This window comes from Pungitius pungitius, chromosome 12 (assembly GCF_949316345.1).
Source record: "Pungitius pungitius chromosome 12, fPunPun2.1, whole genome shotgun sequence".
Taxonomy (NCBI): Eukaryota; Metazoa; Chordata; class Actinopteri; order Perciformes; family Gasterosteidae; genus Pungitius; species Pungitius pungitius.
The window spans coordinates 1,721,153-1,738,692 of NC_084911.1; the positions used below are offsets into that span (position 1 = coordinate 1,721,153).

The 17,540-nt window shown below is 55.9% G+C and overlaps 1 protein-coding gene across 1 annotated transcript in view; it reads left to right on the forward strand.

The window, feature by feature from the left end:
- Window positions 1-17,309, forward strand: part of cacna1ha (calcium channel, voltage-dependent, T type, alpha 1H subunit a) — a 49,602-nt gene extending 32,293 nt beyond the window's left edge. Inside the window, 30 exon segments of the mRNA XM_062566192.1 lie at window positions 1,914-2,065; window positions 2,187-2,372; window positions 2,502-2,619; window positions 3,414-3,569; window positions 5,207-5,294; window positions 5,383-5,627; window positions 5,727-6,092; window positions 7,463-7,566; window positions 7,860-7,891; window positions 7,894-7,982; window positions 8,285-8,353; window positions 8,433-8,580; window positions 8,583-8,616; window positions 8,693-8,819; window positions 9,176-9,263; window positions 9,266-9,300; window positions 9,376-9,465; window positions 9,565-9,688; window positions 9,691-9,777; window positions 11,573-11,724; window positions 11,831-11,940; window positions 12,024-12,157; window positions 12,260-12,330; window positions 12,823-12,901; window positions 13,395-13,516; window positions 14,157-14,315; window positions 14,414-14,554; window positions 14,652-14,814; window positions 15,695-15,849; window positions 15,938-17,309. Of these exon segments, the coding sequence (XP_062422176.1) occupies window positions 1,914-2,065; window positions 2,187-2,372; window positions 2,502-2,619; window positions 3,414-3,569; window positions 5,207-5,294; window positions 5,383-5,627; window positions 5,727-6,092; window positions 7,463-7,566; window positions 7,860-7,891; window positions 7,894-7,982; window positions 8,285-8,353; window positions 8,433-8,580; window positions 8,583-8,616; window positions 8,693-8,819; window positions 9,176-9,263; window positions 9,266-9,300; window positions 9,376-9,465; window positions 9,565-9,688; window positions 9,691-9,777; window positions 11,573-11,724; window positions 11,831-11,940; window positions 12,024-12,157; window positions 12,260-12,330; window positions 12,823-12,901; window positions 13,395-13,516; window positions 14,157-14,315; window positions 14,414-14,554; window positions 14,652-14,814; window positions 15,695-15,849; window positions 15,938-17,155 (4,842 nt within the window). The 3' untranslated portion in view covers window positions 17,156-17,309.
- Window positions 17,310-17,540: the final 231 nt, after the last annotated feature.

Genomic DNA, 17,540 nt, shown 5'->3' on the forward strand with positions numbered 1-17,540 from the left:
CAGCTCCTCTAATTCCATCTCCAGGGGCTCTGTGTGTCTGTGTGTGTGTGTGTGTGTGTGTGTGTGTGTGTGTTTCTATAAACATAAGAAGCGACTGGGAGAGCCATGGCCTTATTGGGCCAATAACACACAGACAAACACACACACACACAAACACACACACACTCTCACACACACACACACACACACACACACACAAACTGAAGGGTTATGTAAGAGTTCCTCCTCCACTCAGCACTCATCGTCCTCTTTGTGCGACACCTAGCCAAACTTCATGTGCCTCTGTGTGTGTGTGTGTGTGTGTGTGTGTGTGTGTGTGTGTCTGAACTGGCATCCTAAGGAGACAAACTCCAGATGTCAAAATATGTGCATAAAATATCTTTTTCAGAAAAGACTTTGAACGGCGTGTTTTATAAACTAAGCAGTGAGGGACATGAGAACAAACACCACAGAGAGGGACGTCTGTGAGGAGAAAGCCTCCTTTTTTCAATCTAAACTCACATGCCCATATATAGTCTGTTGTATGGGTTTCGGTGTGTGTGTGTGTGTGTGTGTGTGTGATTCTGCTTATCTCAACAGTTGCAACGTGTTCTTTCGGGCCGTGACCCTGTGTTTCATTCTGATTGGTCACCTGAAAGCATCGGTTCACGACGCTCTTTTCCACTGGATTGGATTTATTAATATAGATTGTGAAGAGTTTTAATGGCTGGCTGCAGGACGGCCGATGGTTGAACTCAACCCAACACTGGAGTCCGATTTCTGTCTTATTATTATTATTATTATTATTATTTTAACTTCAGTGAGAAGTTGAGTTGAAGATTCCTGTGTGTTAAACAGGAAGTCACCTTCTCGTGGGGAAACACAAAGGCCAAAGGTTCGAATCCCCTGACGGCCGAGTCCTCTCTCAAGTATTGAGACACGGCTTTGTCTCCACCGCGTTAGGACACCGGAGGACGTGCTCGCGTTTGTTTGTGCTTCGCTTTTCAAACCTCACGACTGTCCCAATTAACTCAAAAGCTCATCAGCTGAAAATAGTAACAACAAGAAGAAGAAAAGAAAAAAAAAAAAAGGATTTGGATTACACAACCGTGCGCTGCACTGCGGGAGGACTCACAGCAACCAGTGCGCGCACACACACACACACACACACACACACACACTCACACACACACAAATAGGGTTGGGGAGGTCAGTAAACCAAGGGTCCCCGATGGGATGTTTGCATGAACTTATCTTTGCGTCTGTTAAATGTAAAAATGGGACCGTCCAGTTATTTCTGGCATTGGAAGCTTCTGTAAACGTCTTCCAAGTGCAGCACTTGGACAACGCGGACCTCCGCCAAGGCCTGGTCCACCTCGCCCCCCCCCAAATGAGCATCATCACTAGTTCTAATGAGACTTAGAACTGCTTTACAGGAGAGTGTGTGAACCCCTCCTTTAGAGTGACTCCGGCATCTTGGGGTCATAATTATTTGCTTGTTTGTGAATACCAGGACTTTGTAAAACTCACCAGTGTTGAAGAAAGCGTTTTTCATACCAAGAGATCCTTTTGTTAAGAGGTAATTATTGATCTCTTCTTCTGAGGACAAACACCACCCTTAATGTGGCGTCACATGCTGCACCCTCCACGGGCCTCGATGGGTTCGTGCCCCAAACTCTCATTTTAGGACGGATGGATGTGGAGCGATGCAGCCCGGGTCGAATCGTTTCTATGACGACACGTGCTTTGTGGGGGCGCCCCAGGGTTAAGACGTCACTGGGCGGGGGGGGGGGGGGCGGAGGAGACCAGCGCCGACGGTCCCATCAGACGGATCGGGGCGGGACGGCAGCTCTGGACTCGATTTGATGAAGCTCTGAGATGTTAACTAACATGCTGCTTCTTTCCTTGCTTCCCCCCCCCCCCCCCCCCGTCAGCCAGAGGAGCTGACGGATGTGTTGGAGATCAGTAACATCGTCTTCACCAGCATGTTCGTGCTGGAGATGGGCTTCATGCTGCTGGCGTTCGGCCTGTTCGGTTACATCAGGAACCCGTACAACATCTTCGACAGCATCATTGTGATCATCAGGTAAAGGCTGCACGGGGGGGGGTGGGGGTGGGGGGGGGCTTCCGGGTTCACTCCTGCAGCATCCATCCCCACATCGGTTGGTGGGAGCACTCGATAGAGCAGTTGCGTCCGCTCTCCTCAGCGTGTGGGAGATCATCGGCCAGGCGGACGGCGGCCTGTCGGTGCTGCGGACCTTCCGCCTGCTGCGGGTCCTGAAGCTGGTCCGCTTCCTGCCGGCTCTGAGGAGACAGCTGGTGGTGCTGATGAAGACCATGGACAACGTGGCCACCTTCTGCATGCTGCTGATGCTTTTCATCTTCACCTTCAGGTACGCGCACGCACACACGCACGCACACATGCACGCACGCACGCACACACACACGCACACACACTATCCCCGATCCGTGCTCATGTCCTGCCTCCGCAGTGGTGACGTGGGTCGCTTTGTCCTCCACAGCATCCTGGGCATGCACCTCTTCGGCTGCAAGTTCAGCCTCCAGACGGAGAACGGAGACACCATCCCCGACCGCAAGAACTTTGACTCGCTGCTCTGGGCCATCGTCACGGTGTTCCAGGTTGGCCTCCACGCGGCTCCGTGTAGTAGTGTCTCTGCGTCAATGTTGGACGCACCCGTACAACCCCCCCCTCCCCCCCCCCCCCCCCCCCTTCCGTGCAGCTGAACTACAGCCTGCCAGGCGTCATCTTCGGGTTCGTAAGCCGCGTCACGTCCTCGGCGCCGCGTGGTGGGCGTGTCCCGGGGGGGTCAGTGTGAAAGCCTCTGCGTGTTTCTATCGCTACTCTGTGTGGGAGTCGAAATGTCCAACCGGGCCTGGACTGTGTGCGTGTGTGTTTGTGTGTGTGTGTGTGTGTGTGCGAATGCCAAATTCAACTGCCAACTCGTGCTCATTAGTCAACCGCTGTGAAATGAGAAATTCTGCTTACGCACTCGCTCCCTCGCCATCGTTTCCGTCTCCGTCTCCCAAACTGTGTGTGGAGATATTGTTCAATCGCTCCAGATGAATTCTCCTCTATTCGGCACCGGATGCATCAGCAGAATGCAGCGCTGCATGCCTCACCCTGGTGGATGTGTGTGTGTGTGTGTGTGTGTGTGTTTGGTGCTGAAATGGCATTTTCTCCATAAGGGTAGTCATGTGATGGCGTTTCACACGCATACCTTCCGTCGAGAACCCCACACGAGCGCGTGACGAGTGGGACGCGGCGTCCTAGTTCTAGCGCTTCCCCCCCCCCCCCCCCCCCCCCCCCCGCGTGTGTGACGATGAGCTACCGCGGCGTGGAGCTGAAGCCCGAGTCCCACTTCTCCGTCTCCTTAACTCTGTGAACCTGACTTTGTGTTTCCTCTAAATACCAGATTCTGACCCAGGAGGACTGGAATGTGGTGCTGTACAACGGCATGGCCTCCACCTCGCCGTGGGCGGCGCTCTACTTCGTCGCTCTCATGACTTTCGGCAACTACGTGCTCTTCAATTTACTCGTGGCCATCTTGGTAGAGGGCTTCCAGGCTGAGGTGAGAACAAGATTACCTGTGTGTACTATATATATATACTGTATATACACTCACCGGCCACTTTATTAGGTACCCCATGCTAGTAACGGGTTGGACCCCCTTTTGCCTTCAGAACTGCCTCAATTCTTCGTGGCATAGATTCAACAAGGTGCTGGAAGCATTCCTCAGGGAGTTTGGTCCATATTGACATGATGGCATCACACACTTGCCGCAGATTTGTCGGCTGCACATCCATGATGCGAATCTCCCGTTCCACCACATCCCAAAGATGCTCTATTGGATTGAGATCTGGTGATTGTGGAGGCCATTTGAGTACAGCGAACTCATTGTCATGTTCAAGAAACCAGTCTGAGATGATTCCAGCTTTATGACATGGCGCTTTATCCTGCTGAAAGTAGCCATCAGAAGTTGGGTACATTGTGGTCATAAAGGGATGGACATGGTCAGCAACAGTACTCAGGTAGGCTGTGGCGTTGCAACGATGCTCAATTGGTACCAAGGGGCCCAAAGAGTGCCAAGAAAATATTCCCCACACCATGACACCACCACCACCAGCCTGAACCGTTGATACAAGGCAGGATGGATCCATGCTTTCATGTTGTAGACGCCAAATTCTGACCCTACCATCCGAATGTCGCAGCAGAAATCGAGACTCATCAGACCAGGCAACGTTTTTCCAATCTTCTATTGTCCAATTTCGATGAGCTTGTGCAAATTGTAGCCTCAGTTTCCTGTTCTTAGCTGAAAGGAGTGGCACCCGGTGTGGTCTTCTGCTGCTGTAGCCCATCTGCCTCAAAGTTGGACGTACTGTGCGTTCAGAGATGCTCTTATGCCCACCTTGGTTGTAACGGGTGGTTATTTGAGTCACTGTTGCCCTTCTATCAGCTCGAACCAGTCTGGCCATTCTCCTCTGACCTCTGGCATCAACAAGGCATTTCCGCCCACAGAACTGCCGCTCACTGGATGTTTTTTCTTTTTCGGACCATTCTCTGTAAACCCTAGAGATGGTTGTGCGTGAAAATCCCAGTAGATTAGCAGTTTCTGAAATACTCAGACCAGCCCTTCTGGCACCAACAATCATGCCACGTTCAAAGTCACTCAAATCACCTTTCTTCCCCATACTGATGCTCGGTTTGAACTGCAGGAGATTGTCTTGACAATGTCTACATGCCTAAATGCACTGAGTTGCCGCCATGTGATTGGCTGCTTAGAAATTAAGTGTTAACGAGCAGTTGGACAGGTGTACCTAATAAAGTGGCCGGTGAGTGTATATACTGTATATAGATGGATAGAGCGAGAGAGTTTTATTCAGTGTCGTTTCATTGAATAAAACACTTGCTTTTCAATTTGCTGATTGAAAGAATAAGAAGAATATGCAGAAGTCTCATAATGCCCGGGGAGCAGACTTGAGACGAACGTCTTTTTAACGAGCGTCTCTCGTCCCCAGCTGTGTGTGAGTGGTGGACGAGCGTCTTCTGTGGCTTTTAATTAACTTCCAGCAGAGTCGTCTGAGGGATGCGGGTTCCGACTCTCAATTAGCACGCCGTCACATGTGACGTGAGGCGCCGCTGCCTCTACACACCCACTGAGAAAATTGCATGATTGTGTGTGTGTGTGTGTGTTTGTGTGTGTTGCAGGGCGATGCTAATCGCTCAGAGTCAGACGATGACAAAAAATCGGACAACTTTGAGGAGGACGAGAAGGTGGATCAGCTCCGACACACTGGTATGTCCGAAGAATGATTAGAGTTACAAACGCCTGAATGAACGGAGGTGATGAAGATGACGATGATGATGCCGTCATCTCTCCACAGAGCTAAAGATGTACTCTCTGATGATGACAGCCAACGGCGTGTCTCCTCCCATAATCATGCGCACGGCGGCCACCCCCATGCCCACGCCGAAGAGCTCCCTGGGCCCCGAGTCGGTCCTGGAGGAGGTGGCGCCCCCGTACGGGGAGGCGGGGCTCGGGTTTTGCGACGCGGGAAGCATCCACGCAGGGTCTCGCCGCGGAAGCTCCGCCTCCGTGGACCCTTCGGCCTACGACCAGCACTCCCTGGTGAGGAACAACCCCCCCTGTATCTGCTCTCAGAAGGACCCCCCCCCCCCCCCCCCCCCCCCGCCGCCATGCTTACTCCCTATGTCCTTTCCCTTCCAGGGCCTCTCCAGTCCCGGCCGGCGCTCCCCTCTGCCCCCCCGCTCGTGGGGGAGCCGGCGCTCCAGCTGGAACAGCCTGGGAAGGGCGCCGAGCCTCAAGAGGCGAGACGCCAGCGGGGAGAGGGAGAGCCTGCTGTCTGGGGAGGGGGGGGAGGAGGCGGGAGAGGAGGGAGACGGCCGGGAGGGCGAGGCCGGGGGCGCCGACCGCCCGCGGCCGGAGTCCCTGGAGCTGCTGCAGGCCTCCGCCCTCTGCCCCTCCGTCACAGCGGAGTACGGGGACTGTAACGGCAGGACCGCGACCTACGACCCCAACGCGCACGCCCAGCCCAAGGACGACTCCTCGCCGGAGGACGACATTGACGACGACGTACGTTAGTGGGGCTTTTTCTTAGAGCGGCGTTTGCTGAATCTACAGGGAGGTCATCCGTGATGTCATCCGTGATGTCATCCGGGATGTCATCCGTGATGTCATTGGCTCATTTACACAGAAAGAAGCTGCTTTTTTTCTTTGTCGGCGTGGTGACAGTTTGCTGTTTTTTCTCCTTAATCTCTCTCTCTCTGCATTTGTGTCGTTCCGTACTTCCTCGGCTCTTCTTCCTCCCTTTCGCCCTCCGTCTCCTTTTTACTTCTAGTTACTGTGTGTTTGTCACACTTCGTCGTTCTGTAATCGATCGTCTCGGGCCGGTAATTGTTTTCTCTCTGGGAGCAAAGCCACTTATCCGTCATGTGTGCGCGCTCGTGTGTGTGTGTGTGTTGAGGGGAGTACTCCCCCCCCCCCCCACCCTCCCCCGGTGGTTATGGACGACCTCTGTTGTGAAAGTGTCAAAGGTTTTCATTCTCTGTTTGTAAAGCCTTGAAACCCTGTGAAAACAAAAGCCCCCCTCCCTAAAGGCCCGGCTTAAAACCACTTCCCCCCCGTCAGCGCACACGTGAGCGCGTGTTTGTGCGTGCACGTGAGCGTGTGTTTGTGCGTGCACGTGAGCGTGTGACGCGCCAGCAGAGACGCGTGTCCACGCGGCCCCCGGCCCCATGTCAGGGATTACGGGGATTTTTCAGCTCCGAGGAAACACGAGCATCCGGTTCTCTCCATCTCTCCATTACACACACACACACACACACACACAGACACACGTGCGCACACACACACACACACACGCTGAGAGGCTTGACTTTGGGCTGTTTTTAATTAGAATCCTGAAGAACAGAAGCGGTGCCCCGAAGCCTCCCTCTGTTTGTTTTATTAGAGACTTTAATGAGTTTCACAGCCCTTTTCTACTGAGCTTTCGGACCCGGCTAAATTGGGAGTTATGGTTCAGTTATCTGCACTTGTTTATTGTGCCCCCGCAGATTTAAATGTGGAACATCAGCAGCGCCGTTTCATGAAGCTTTTTTTTATTTTTTATTATCTTGTAGATGTGTTCTTTCACTACGAAGTCATCGCATTGTAAAGAACTGTATTTCTCTTATATATTGAGCAGCAGGTCAAAGGTCGCCTTCTGTGTGTGTGTGTGTGTGTGTGTGTGTGAGCATCGGAGCAGCGAACTGGCCCTTAAATCCACGAAAAAACATAGAAATACTGAAATTAGATCCGAACCTTCGATTGGGAGGATGTGTTTCCTGCCCCCGGGGTCCATGGTGTAATAGAAGTGCAAGTGTCCGATGTTGCTGATGGTGATGATGGTGATGGTGATGGTGATGATGATGATGATGTTGACGTCTGAGCTCTCACGTCTGCAGAGTTCCTTCTGGCACTGGATGAGAAAAGAGCTGGAGAACATGAAGCCCCGCTGGTGCAGAGAGCACGAGGACTGGACCATGTATTTGTTCTCTCCGCAGAGCAAGTGAGTCTCACCCACCAAACCCCACCTTCCATCCGTCTCGTCCCTCTGTCCCTCCGTCCCTCCGTCTCCGTCCCTCTGTCCCTCCGTCCCTCTGTCCCTCCGTCCCTCCGTCTCTCTCCTCACCCATGCTCCTCTCCTCCTGATTTAATCATCTTGTTTGCTCCGCTCTCTGTTTTTTTTCCCTCTTCATTGTTTTTCTCCCTGCTAATCGTTGCTCATAGCTTTAACCGACCATACGCGTTTAATAAATTACTGTGTGTGTGTGTGTGTGTGTGTGTGTGTGTGTCTCCTAGATGCCGTGGGTGGTGCCAAAGTGTGATCTCTCACAATTGTTTGACCACGTGGTTCTGGTTTTCATCTTCCTCAACTGCATCACCATCGCTCTGGAAAGACCTGATATACAGCTCCAGAGCAAGGTGAGACACACACACACACACGCACACACACACACACACACTACGTGTCATTTGTTTGTGTTTCAGTGGCTTTGAGACATTGAGATAAGATGCAGAGGCCATGAGCGTCTGATATTGACTCACAGGGAACATCAGCACGACTTCATGGATAATTTAAGTCTTGTTTGTTGCTCTGGGAATGAACAAAAGAGGCTTTATTTGTGCATGCATCACACGGCACTATGGTCACTGCATCACTTGTCCCCCGCGTCGGGTCCACTGTCAGAGGCACGCTGGTGACCCCTGTTCCCCTCTCCTCCCAGGAGCGAGTGTTCCTGAGCGTGTCCAACTACGTGTTCACTGTGATCTTCCTGGCGGAGATGGCCGTGAAGGTAAACGCCTGCTCGGCTCGGTGCGATCGACCCCCCCCCCCCCCCGACCCGTAGCCCTGAAACCCCTCGTTTCTCGCAGGTCGTGGCTCTGGGCTTCTGCTTCGGGAAGCAGACGTACCTCCAGTCCAGCTGGAACGTTCTGGACGGGTTGCTGGTGCTGGTGTCTCTGGTGGACATCCTGGTCTCCATGGCCTACACCGGCGGCAACCGGATCCTGGGCATCCTCCGGTGCTGCGCCTGCTGCGGACGCTGCGCCCGCTGAGGTAGGCGCCGCCACCGCGTGTGTGTGTGTGTCTGTGCGGCGGCGCTGACGAACCTCTGCTCATGTGTGTCCCTCAGGGTGATCAGCCGAGCTCCGGGACTGAAGCTGGTGGTGGAGACGCTCATCACCTCCCTCCGACCCATCGGGAACATCGTCCTCATCTGCTGCGCCTTCTTCATCGTCTTCGGCATCCTGGGCGTCCAGGTAGCACCCCCCCCCCCCTCTCCCCCCCCTCTCCCCCACCCCCCCTACCCCCGCAGACACAGACATACGCGCCGCTTTGCCTCTGAGGCCCGGTGGACACGGCGGGTTCCTCTTTAAGCTTCGAGCTTTTTGGCTTAAACGTCCGCCCGGCTGAGCAGCTGGATTTGTGATTGTGGCTCCAGGGGGGGAGGGGGGGGGGGGGGGGTCTGGAATATCCACCACGCAGTCGCTCGTGACCTGTGGGTTTTATAATAGGATAGAAATAGGGTTAAACGAGCCCCCCCCCCCCCCTCTCGTAGATCAAAGTCCTTTTAAAGTGGGAAGTCGTTAACGGCTGACTTGTCTTCTCTGTGCAGCTGTTCAAAGGGAAGTTCTACCACTGTGAAGGCCTGGACATGAAGAACATCACCAACAAGTCGGACTGCCTGCAGGCCAACTACCGCTGGATCGCAGGAAGTACAACTTTGACAACCTGATTCAGGTGGGGACCTTCGGACCTGCGGCGGGGTGAACCCTCCCCCGCTGTGACTTGACCTTCTCCCTGTCTCCCGTCCAGGCTCTCATGTCCCTGTTCGTGCTGTCGTGTAAGGACGGCTGGGTGAACATCATGTACGACGGGCTGGACGCGGTGGGAGTGGACCAGCAGGTAAAAAGGGGAGGAGCCACGCCCTCAATCTGCTGCGGGGGGGGGAGAAGCAGGCGCTAAAGATGGCTCCCGCTCTTCTTCTGCTCTTCTCTTTCTCAGCCCGTGAGGAACCACAACCCCTGGATGCTGCTCTACTTCATCTCCTTCCTGCTGATCGTCAGCTTCTTCGTCCTCAACATGTTTGTCGGCGTCGTGGTGGAGAACTTCCACAAGTGCCGGCAGGACCAGAGGAGGAGGAGGCCCGCCTACGGGAGGAGAAGAGGCTCAAAATGATAGAGAAAAAGCGCAGGAGTAAGGAGAATGGTGGAGCTGGTCTGTAGTCTATTTTTCTGAGCACTGCCTGCTTTCAGAGCCTGAAAAAAAAAAAAAAAATAGAAAAAAAGAGAATGACAGAGAGAGAAAACCAGGGAGATGTTTTCAGACTCCACGTGGAGATGTTTGAAGGACGGGCTAGCTCACGCAGACACCAGGGCGTAGGCTACTCCAGTCTGACGCATGCCATGCCGCCCTCCTCCGCCCTGCATGCGAGGCCTATTGAACCCCGGCGGGTGGGGGGGGGGGGGGGGGGGGGGGAGACTAAACCCGCCAGCCGCGATCTGATTCACTTTTTATTCCAGACACGTGAGCGCTTTTCCAACGCTGAAACGCTGATCCATAATGAGAAGCCGGTCGGCGTCGCTCCGCTCCTCCATCCGTGACGGGAAATTTTGCTTGCAAAATTTTGAGCAGTGATCAGCCCCCTCCCCCCCTCCCCTCCCCTCCCCCTCCTCCCTGCCCCCCCCCCCCCCCCCCCCCCCCCCGAACCCGCGGCGTCTCTCCAGCGGGGACAGCAGAGGGTCATTTCCTCTGACGCGCTTTTGACCGGCAGACTCAGAACTCAGAAAACGTAGCGCGCGATTCGGCTGCCACACCTGCACATACCTGGGGGGGGGGGACAAAAAGGACGGTGGTTTGTTGTTAGAAAACACAGGCAAATGCTGTCAGAAACATCAGAAACATTCCTTTAAGGACGCGTTGTTCTTATTGGATTGTTTATTATTTGGTACCAACGTAATGCAGTCAGTCAATGAAGGAGATGAAGAGACGAGTTTTAGACTATTGATATTGAGGGGGGGGGGGGGCCTAGAAGAAGAGAGGAGAGGCTCCAGTGTGCGTTCGACATCACACACGTGTTCCACTTCTTCTTCTCGCTCCACAACTTGAACGGAGCTGGTTTTTAATTGGTCCGAGTGCTTTCCAGCCGTGGTGTTGAACGCCACCTGCGCCGCCCCCTCTTGACCTTTTCATCCACATCGAAGGCATGTAAGCATGCATCAGAGGTGGGGGGTCGCATCAACATGCACGAACCACAGTCATTGGGTTGTCATACGTGGGACATGTGAGTCCCAACAACCAGGAGGAGCTCAGGGGGACGCGTCACAAAGTGGACTTTAATGGAGACGCCCCCATCCTGACCATGTGATTATCACACCCTGACCAGGATGTGATTATCACAGAAGCGATGGATCCCATTAGAGAGCACTTTGCGGCAGGACACAGGTCGCTCCGGGGACTCGCTGTCGGCGTCCGCTAAGCGTGCTCTTTGGCGCCGGCGCCGCCCGGCTCCGATTAGCACCGTCAGCGGAGGTCACAGCTCACAGTCGCAGCTCCAAACCGACTTCAGAGATATTTGGGCCCATTAGTGACTTTGACACAAACAAAAAGGGAGGAAAAAAAAGGGTTGAAAAATAGCAAAGTTTCCCTTTAGAGGACAAAAAAGGACATGCTTTTAAAATGATGAAATGAACATTAAAGCCTCGCTGTGACTCTCATGCCTCTTATTCAATCACTTCACACAGCCAGTGGTGTGCACAGTGTGGGGGGGGGGGGGGGGGGGGGCACCACCATTAATGCCATTAAAGATCCAGCACATCTGGATGGAGTAACAGCATAAGAGGCCCGGGCAAAAAGAGCCGCGGTGGTTCCCCATCCTCGCCGCGCAGTGCCCCCCACTGGACCCATGTGACACCTCCATCTTCAGCGCTCCGTCACTGACCCTGTGGCTCTCGCCCCGTGTGTGTGTGTGTGTGTGTTTCCATGTTTGTCGCTATGTCGTTTTGTGCTGCAGGGGCCAAGCAGAGGCCTTACTACGCCGACTACTGCCCCCTGCGCCTCTACATCCACACACTGTGCACCAGCAACTACCTGGACCTCTTCATCACCTTCATCATCTGCGTCAACGTCTTCACCATGAGCATCGAGCACTACAACCAGCCGCAGGTATGTGATGAGCACGCCGTTTCGTTTTCATTCTCTTCTACTAACAACCTCAACGAGACTGATCATCCGCGGGTGTGTGTGTGTGTGTGTGTGTGTGTGTGTCCAGTACTTGGAGGAGGTGCTGAAGTACTGTAACTACGTGTTCACCTGCATCTTCGTCTTCGAGGCGGTGCTCAAAGTCGTGGCGTTCGGCATCCACCGCTTCTTCAAGGACAGGTGAGGCGTTCCGAAAGCAGCGTCTGCGTCCGCCGCTGTGACCCCGTGACCCCGCGAGCGCCAACCTGTCGGTCTGTGTTCAGGTGGAATCAGCTGGACGTCGCCATCGTGGCGCTCTCCATCATGGGCATCACGCTGGAGGAGCTGAAGATGAGCTCGGCGCTGCCCATAAATCCCACCATCATCAGGATCATGAGGGTCCTCCGGATAGCACGAGGTAGTAGCCCACACAGGGCCGGTGTGTATCTGCGTGGTCGTTGTTGGTCCTGAGATGCGTGTGCGTGTGTGTGTGTGTGTGTGTGTGTGTGTGTGTCTGCAGTGCTGAAGCTGCTGAAGATGGCCACGGGGATGCGCTCGCTGCTGGACACCGTCATGCAGGCGCTGCCGCAGGTGAGCACCCCCCGGCTCCGTGGGGTCTTTGGGACACGGCGGGGGGGGGGGTGGGGGGGCTTCTCGACTTTAGTGTTTATTATGTTGTGTCACAGGCAGTTTAGGTTCCTTTTATTTGCACCCGACTGCGATAGAAAGCAACAACAACTGACCACATGACAGACAAGAGGCTAAAAAACCAGTCAATCAATCAATACAATAAATAAGTACACAATCCTTTCTGTGCACTGTTGCTATGATTTGTTCACCTGAGCATTCGTTGCGCATGGGGGGGTTGGGGGGCAGTTTACACGGGTTCCGTGTGACTAATAACACAACATTTCATCGCCTACTTTAGTTCTGACGGCTCTGCTCGTCCTGAAAGCGTGAAATGTATATATTTATATATATATATATGTATTTATAAAGCACAGTTGGAGATGAACGTCCTGAAAGCAGCAGTAGTCACACTTTGGTCTACAGAGGAGCATTTAACGTGCATTTTGCCTCCAGGTGGGAAATCTGGGCCTCCTCTTCATGCTGCTGTTCTTCATCTACGCTGCGCTGGGAGTGGAGCTCTTTGGCAAACTGGGTCAGTCACACACACACACACACACACACACACCACCACACGAGCTGCCTGCGTTGAATCCGTCTCTCCTCCTCGCCGACCTGCTCACATTTGCGGCATGGCGTCTCCACCCAGCGAGCTCAGCGGTGTGAGAAGGGAGGCGGATTAGCAGAGAGGCTCCTGGGAACTCTGTGACGAAGAGCTTGTTGTTGTGCTTCCCCCCCCCACACTATTTTTTTCGCTTCTGTGAACCCGGACAAAGGCTTTCGGATGTGCCCGACGCCTCCTTCTCCCGCTCGGTGCCTCGCTCTAAATCCGGCCTCAGGGCTCAAAACGGATGCAGCAATGAATTATATTTCGGTGCAGGCTTTTGTGCGGCGATTCGGGGGGGGGGGCGGGGAGAATATATTCCAGCACAGCTCGGTCCTGATCCGGGATCGGTTACATCGTGTGGTCATTTACACGCCCGTGTGTGTGTGTGTGTGTGTGCCCGTTGTGTTTGTGTGTCCATCAGAGTGCACTGAACACAACCCGTGCGAGGGGCTGAGTCGGCACGCCACCTTCGACAACTTCGGGATGGCCTTCCTGACGCTGTTCCGCGTGTCCACAGGAGACAACTGGAATGGGATTATGAAAGTATGAACACACACACACACACAGATATATGGGGACTTGATCATCCCATAACAGCATAGAGAAATGACCCCAAAAACCAATTATGGAATAATAAAGTGGCTTTGAGCCAACAACACTGTCACATCTTGAGCTTTACGTTATTAACGAAGGGTTAGAGTGATTAAATCATCACACACGCACCCTTCAGGACAGACGGCGTGTTACGTATTCTCCTCACATCCTGACAGCGTTCACGATCTAATACTAAAAAGCACGAGTGAGAATTTTGAAACCAAGCCTGCTAGTTTCTTCCCGAGGGGCCCTGAACCTTGACAACAGCAGCGGAGAACGAATCGCATGATGAAGGCCTTCACGGTCACCCTAAGGTTAAACCACTGCGGAGCTCTCCTCCATCCGGCAGGCTGCAGGTTCCATAAGTGAACAGAGGTCAGAGGTCGGGTCAGGTCAGAGGTCGGGTCAGACCCACGCGTGACAATCTCTTACTTAGTCTTACTCCCTCCTTCAATTCCATTTCCAAACTCTTTCTAAAGTTCTAAATGTGGCCCCACGTCTAAACATGGGTGCAGATTTCAAAGCTTCGTGACGCTGGTGTAAAAACCCTGACGTGTGTGTGCGTGTGTGTGTGTGTGTGTGTCTCCAGGACACGCTGCGGGAGTGCCACCCCGAGGAGCGCCACTGTCTCGCCTACCTGCCTCTGGTCTCTCCGATGTACTTTGTCACGTTCGTGCTCATGGCCCAGTTCGTGCTGGTCAACGTGGTCGTGGCGGTTCTGATGAAACATCTGGAGGAGAGCAACAAGGTACGTGTGTAGCCGTGTGTGTTTGAGGAGGCGTGGAGGTACGCGCGACGCCCCCCCCCCCCCGCGGTCAGGCAGTAAAAGTGCTTGTACCTGTGCAGGAGGCTAAAGAGGACGCAGAGATGGACGCAGAGATCGCCCTGGAGATGGCGATGGAGAGGGAGCGCAAGTTAAGCACAACTTCCATCAACAGCTCGGTGGGCGGAGCCTACGTCGGGCCGTGCCCACAGTCACCTGGACAGGTAGGAGGGGCCTCGACCCACCAGCCGGGCCCCACTGAAAGCGAAACGTGGGGCGTCCCTTGAACACCGGGGCGCGGGTCTCTGTCTCCCCCCGCAGGAGGAGGAGGTGCAGTGCGGGGACCTGCTGTCGTCAAGGAAGATGTCCGTATCCAGGATGCACTCTCTGCCTAACGACAGCTACATGTTCCGGCCCGTGCGGCCCGCCAGCGCCCCCTCCCCCCTGGAGGAGGCGGAGCTCGGCCCCCAGCACCAGCACTCAGGTAACTCATCTGATCCAGCGATAACGACGAGCTTCACGTGGACCGAAAATCGGTGCTCACTTAAAAGTACGTCATGTGACAGTGTTCCTGAATGATGTGGCGCTCATGACGTCGGTGGTGTCTCTCGATCCGAACCCGGATCCGAATCGGATGTTTGGTGTGTCCTGTCTTTGCTTCCTGTCATTTGTAGTGTTTGTCGTTTCCCCCCCCCCCCCCCCGGTTTCTGCTTTTGGTTCTTTGAACACGAGGCAGAAACACGCCGAGAGCGACGCGGCGGAAGCCTTCTGACGAGCGCCGTTTTATCCGCGGTCAGGCTCTAGCGGCTGTGGGCAGACCCGGCTCTGTCCCAAGGTACTGAAGGCCGCTAAGCGGGTGGAGCGCGCGCGCCCTGTCCGCGCCGCAGCTGCGACGGCGCTTCTTCGCGGTCCAGCTGCGAAGTCACGTGACCATTTATGTATACAATAAAAACAACAAAAAAAAAACTAAGTGGGTTCATGAAGATTAATAAAGAAGTGGCTTCACAGCTCGACCCCGGAAGAACTGAATGAAGTTAAAAAGTTAAGACTGACAATGATTTAGTCTGCGGGGGGGGGGGCAGAATGTCTGAGACCCTGGTTACGCGACGTCTCCCTGCCACCCATCACCCGTCCAATGTGAGATCACGTAACCAGGATCTGATGAAGGCGTTTTCATGTCCACTTTATTTCGTCGGCGGGTTTGAAGCAGCGAATGTCTTTCAAATCCAAACATCCTGTCCAAATAAAGTGTGATCACCGCCCTGTGCATGTGTTCATGTGGTCATGTGGTCACTGCGGCGCTGCATGCGTTTGCCATTGTGACCTGTGACTGCATTCTAACACCCCCCCCCCTCCTCCTGCAGGCTCGGTGACGTCGGTCCCCTCCCCGCCGGGGGAGAGCCGCGCGCTGCTGCTGCAGGTTCCAGACGTCTCCCCCGTTCACCCCCGGCAGCCTCCCTCCCTGCCGCGCATCGCCCCGCCCGCGCCCAGCCCCTCCCCCCGGGCCCTGCGGAAACAGGTGAGGGGACCCCCGCTCCGGGCGGCGGCGTGATGCCGAATCCACGCGCGCGTTTGCCGTCATGACGTTGCTCTGTTTCCCGTTGCAGGTTGCCGTTAAATTGGATTCGGTGGACACGGCCCACCTGCCCCCCCTGACTCCCCCCTCGCCCTCCTCCGCCCTGCCTCCTCCGTCTCCCTCCTCCCTGCGTCCGCCGCTGTCCTCCCCCTCCTCCCTCCCTCCGTCGCCCACGTCCCCCTCGCTTCTCCTCCCCCCGCCTCCCTCCCCGCGTCTCCCCCTGCGCCCCGCCAGCCTCCGGAGGCCCCGCCCTCCCTCGCCCGCCTCCCTCTGCGACCCGGCGGACGAGGAGGTGTGTCACATCACGAGCTCCGCCCGCCACCGGCGGAGGGACGAGGAGGAGGAGGGGGCGGGGCAAGAGAGCAGGGGGAAGGTGGGCCGCAGCCACTCCCTCTCCCCCTACACCACCCCGCACTCCCTCAACGCCGCCTCCCCCTCCTCCCACCTTCCTCCCCCGCTGCCGCCTCCCTCCTCGAGGAGCGCGCTCAGCCTGCTGGGGGCGGGCGAGACGAGCCGCGGCGACCTTCGGCCGGGGGTGTCGAGCGTGGGCGGCCGCGCCCTCCCGGGCGGACCGCCCTCGCTCTCCGCCGGTTACCCCGACGACCAGCGGCGCCACTCCATCGAGGTCTGCCTCCCGCAGGCCGCCCCCCCCGGCGGCGAGCGGCCGGCCCGCTGGACGGAGAAAGGCGCTCAGGCGTTTCCCGTGAGGGTGCAGTCGGTCGGGGGCGGCCACAGGAAGAAGAAGATGAGCCCCCCGTGCATCTCCATCCACCCGCCCTGCGAGAGGGAGCACCCCCAGACAGCCTCCCCCCCGAAGCTGGCCGACTGCAGCATGCTGCTGAGACGCAGGACGCCATCCTACGACCTGAGCCTGCACGCGCAGGACGTCCCGGCCGACCCGCAGGCGCGCTCCCCGCTGCGCGCCCCCCTCCCCGCGCCGCTGACGCCCTCGCCGGCGTCCACCCCGCCGCACGTCCCCATCAGCCCCAACGTCTTCGTCCAGCCGCACGCGCCTCTGGTCCCGAGGCCGTTCTCGCAGGCAGCGCACTCCCTGTCCCCCGGCGCGAGGCACCCCCCCCTCGCGGGGGAGTACATCCCCCTCCCCCCCCAGTTCACCTTCGACCAACCACAGAACAGGTACGTGAGCGGCCTGTCGGACGCCGACGCCGCCACCTGCTCCTCCCCCTTCGACACCAGACTGGGAAGCGGGGCGGGGTTCAGCGCCAAGAACAGGAGGACCGCCCAGTGAACATCTAAAGGGGAGGGGGGCGGGGGGGGGGGTGGGGCGTTCCTTTATTTGATCTTTGAATTCTGAAAAGACACAACTTAGAGACATTGGTGCACCCCCCCGCCCTGGAAGGACAGCAGATCCAGGCTGTGACCCCGGTGACCCCTGTGACCCCCCCCCCTCTCCCCCCCTCCCTGTACACGGTGTGTTTGGGACTAATACTGATGACACACCAGGACTGAAGCCACCTGACTCCGTAGCCAAAGGTTTTTTTTTTTTTTTTTTTGTTCCTCTACACACTGTCCTCACCCACGCGAGCCAATCAGGAAGCAGCGTCTGGCTGGCGACCTCTGACTTTTACAAGGAGCGGTTTGTGAGGCACGAGAGGGGTCCGGGGGGGTTTCGG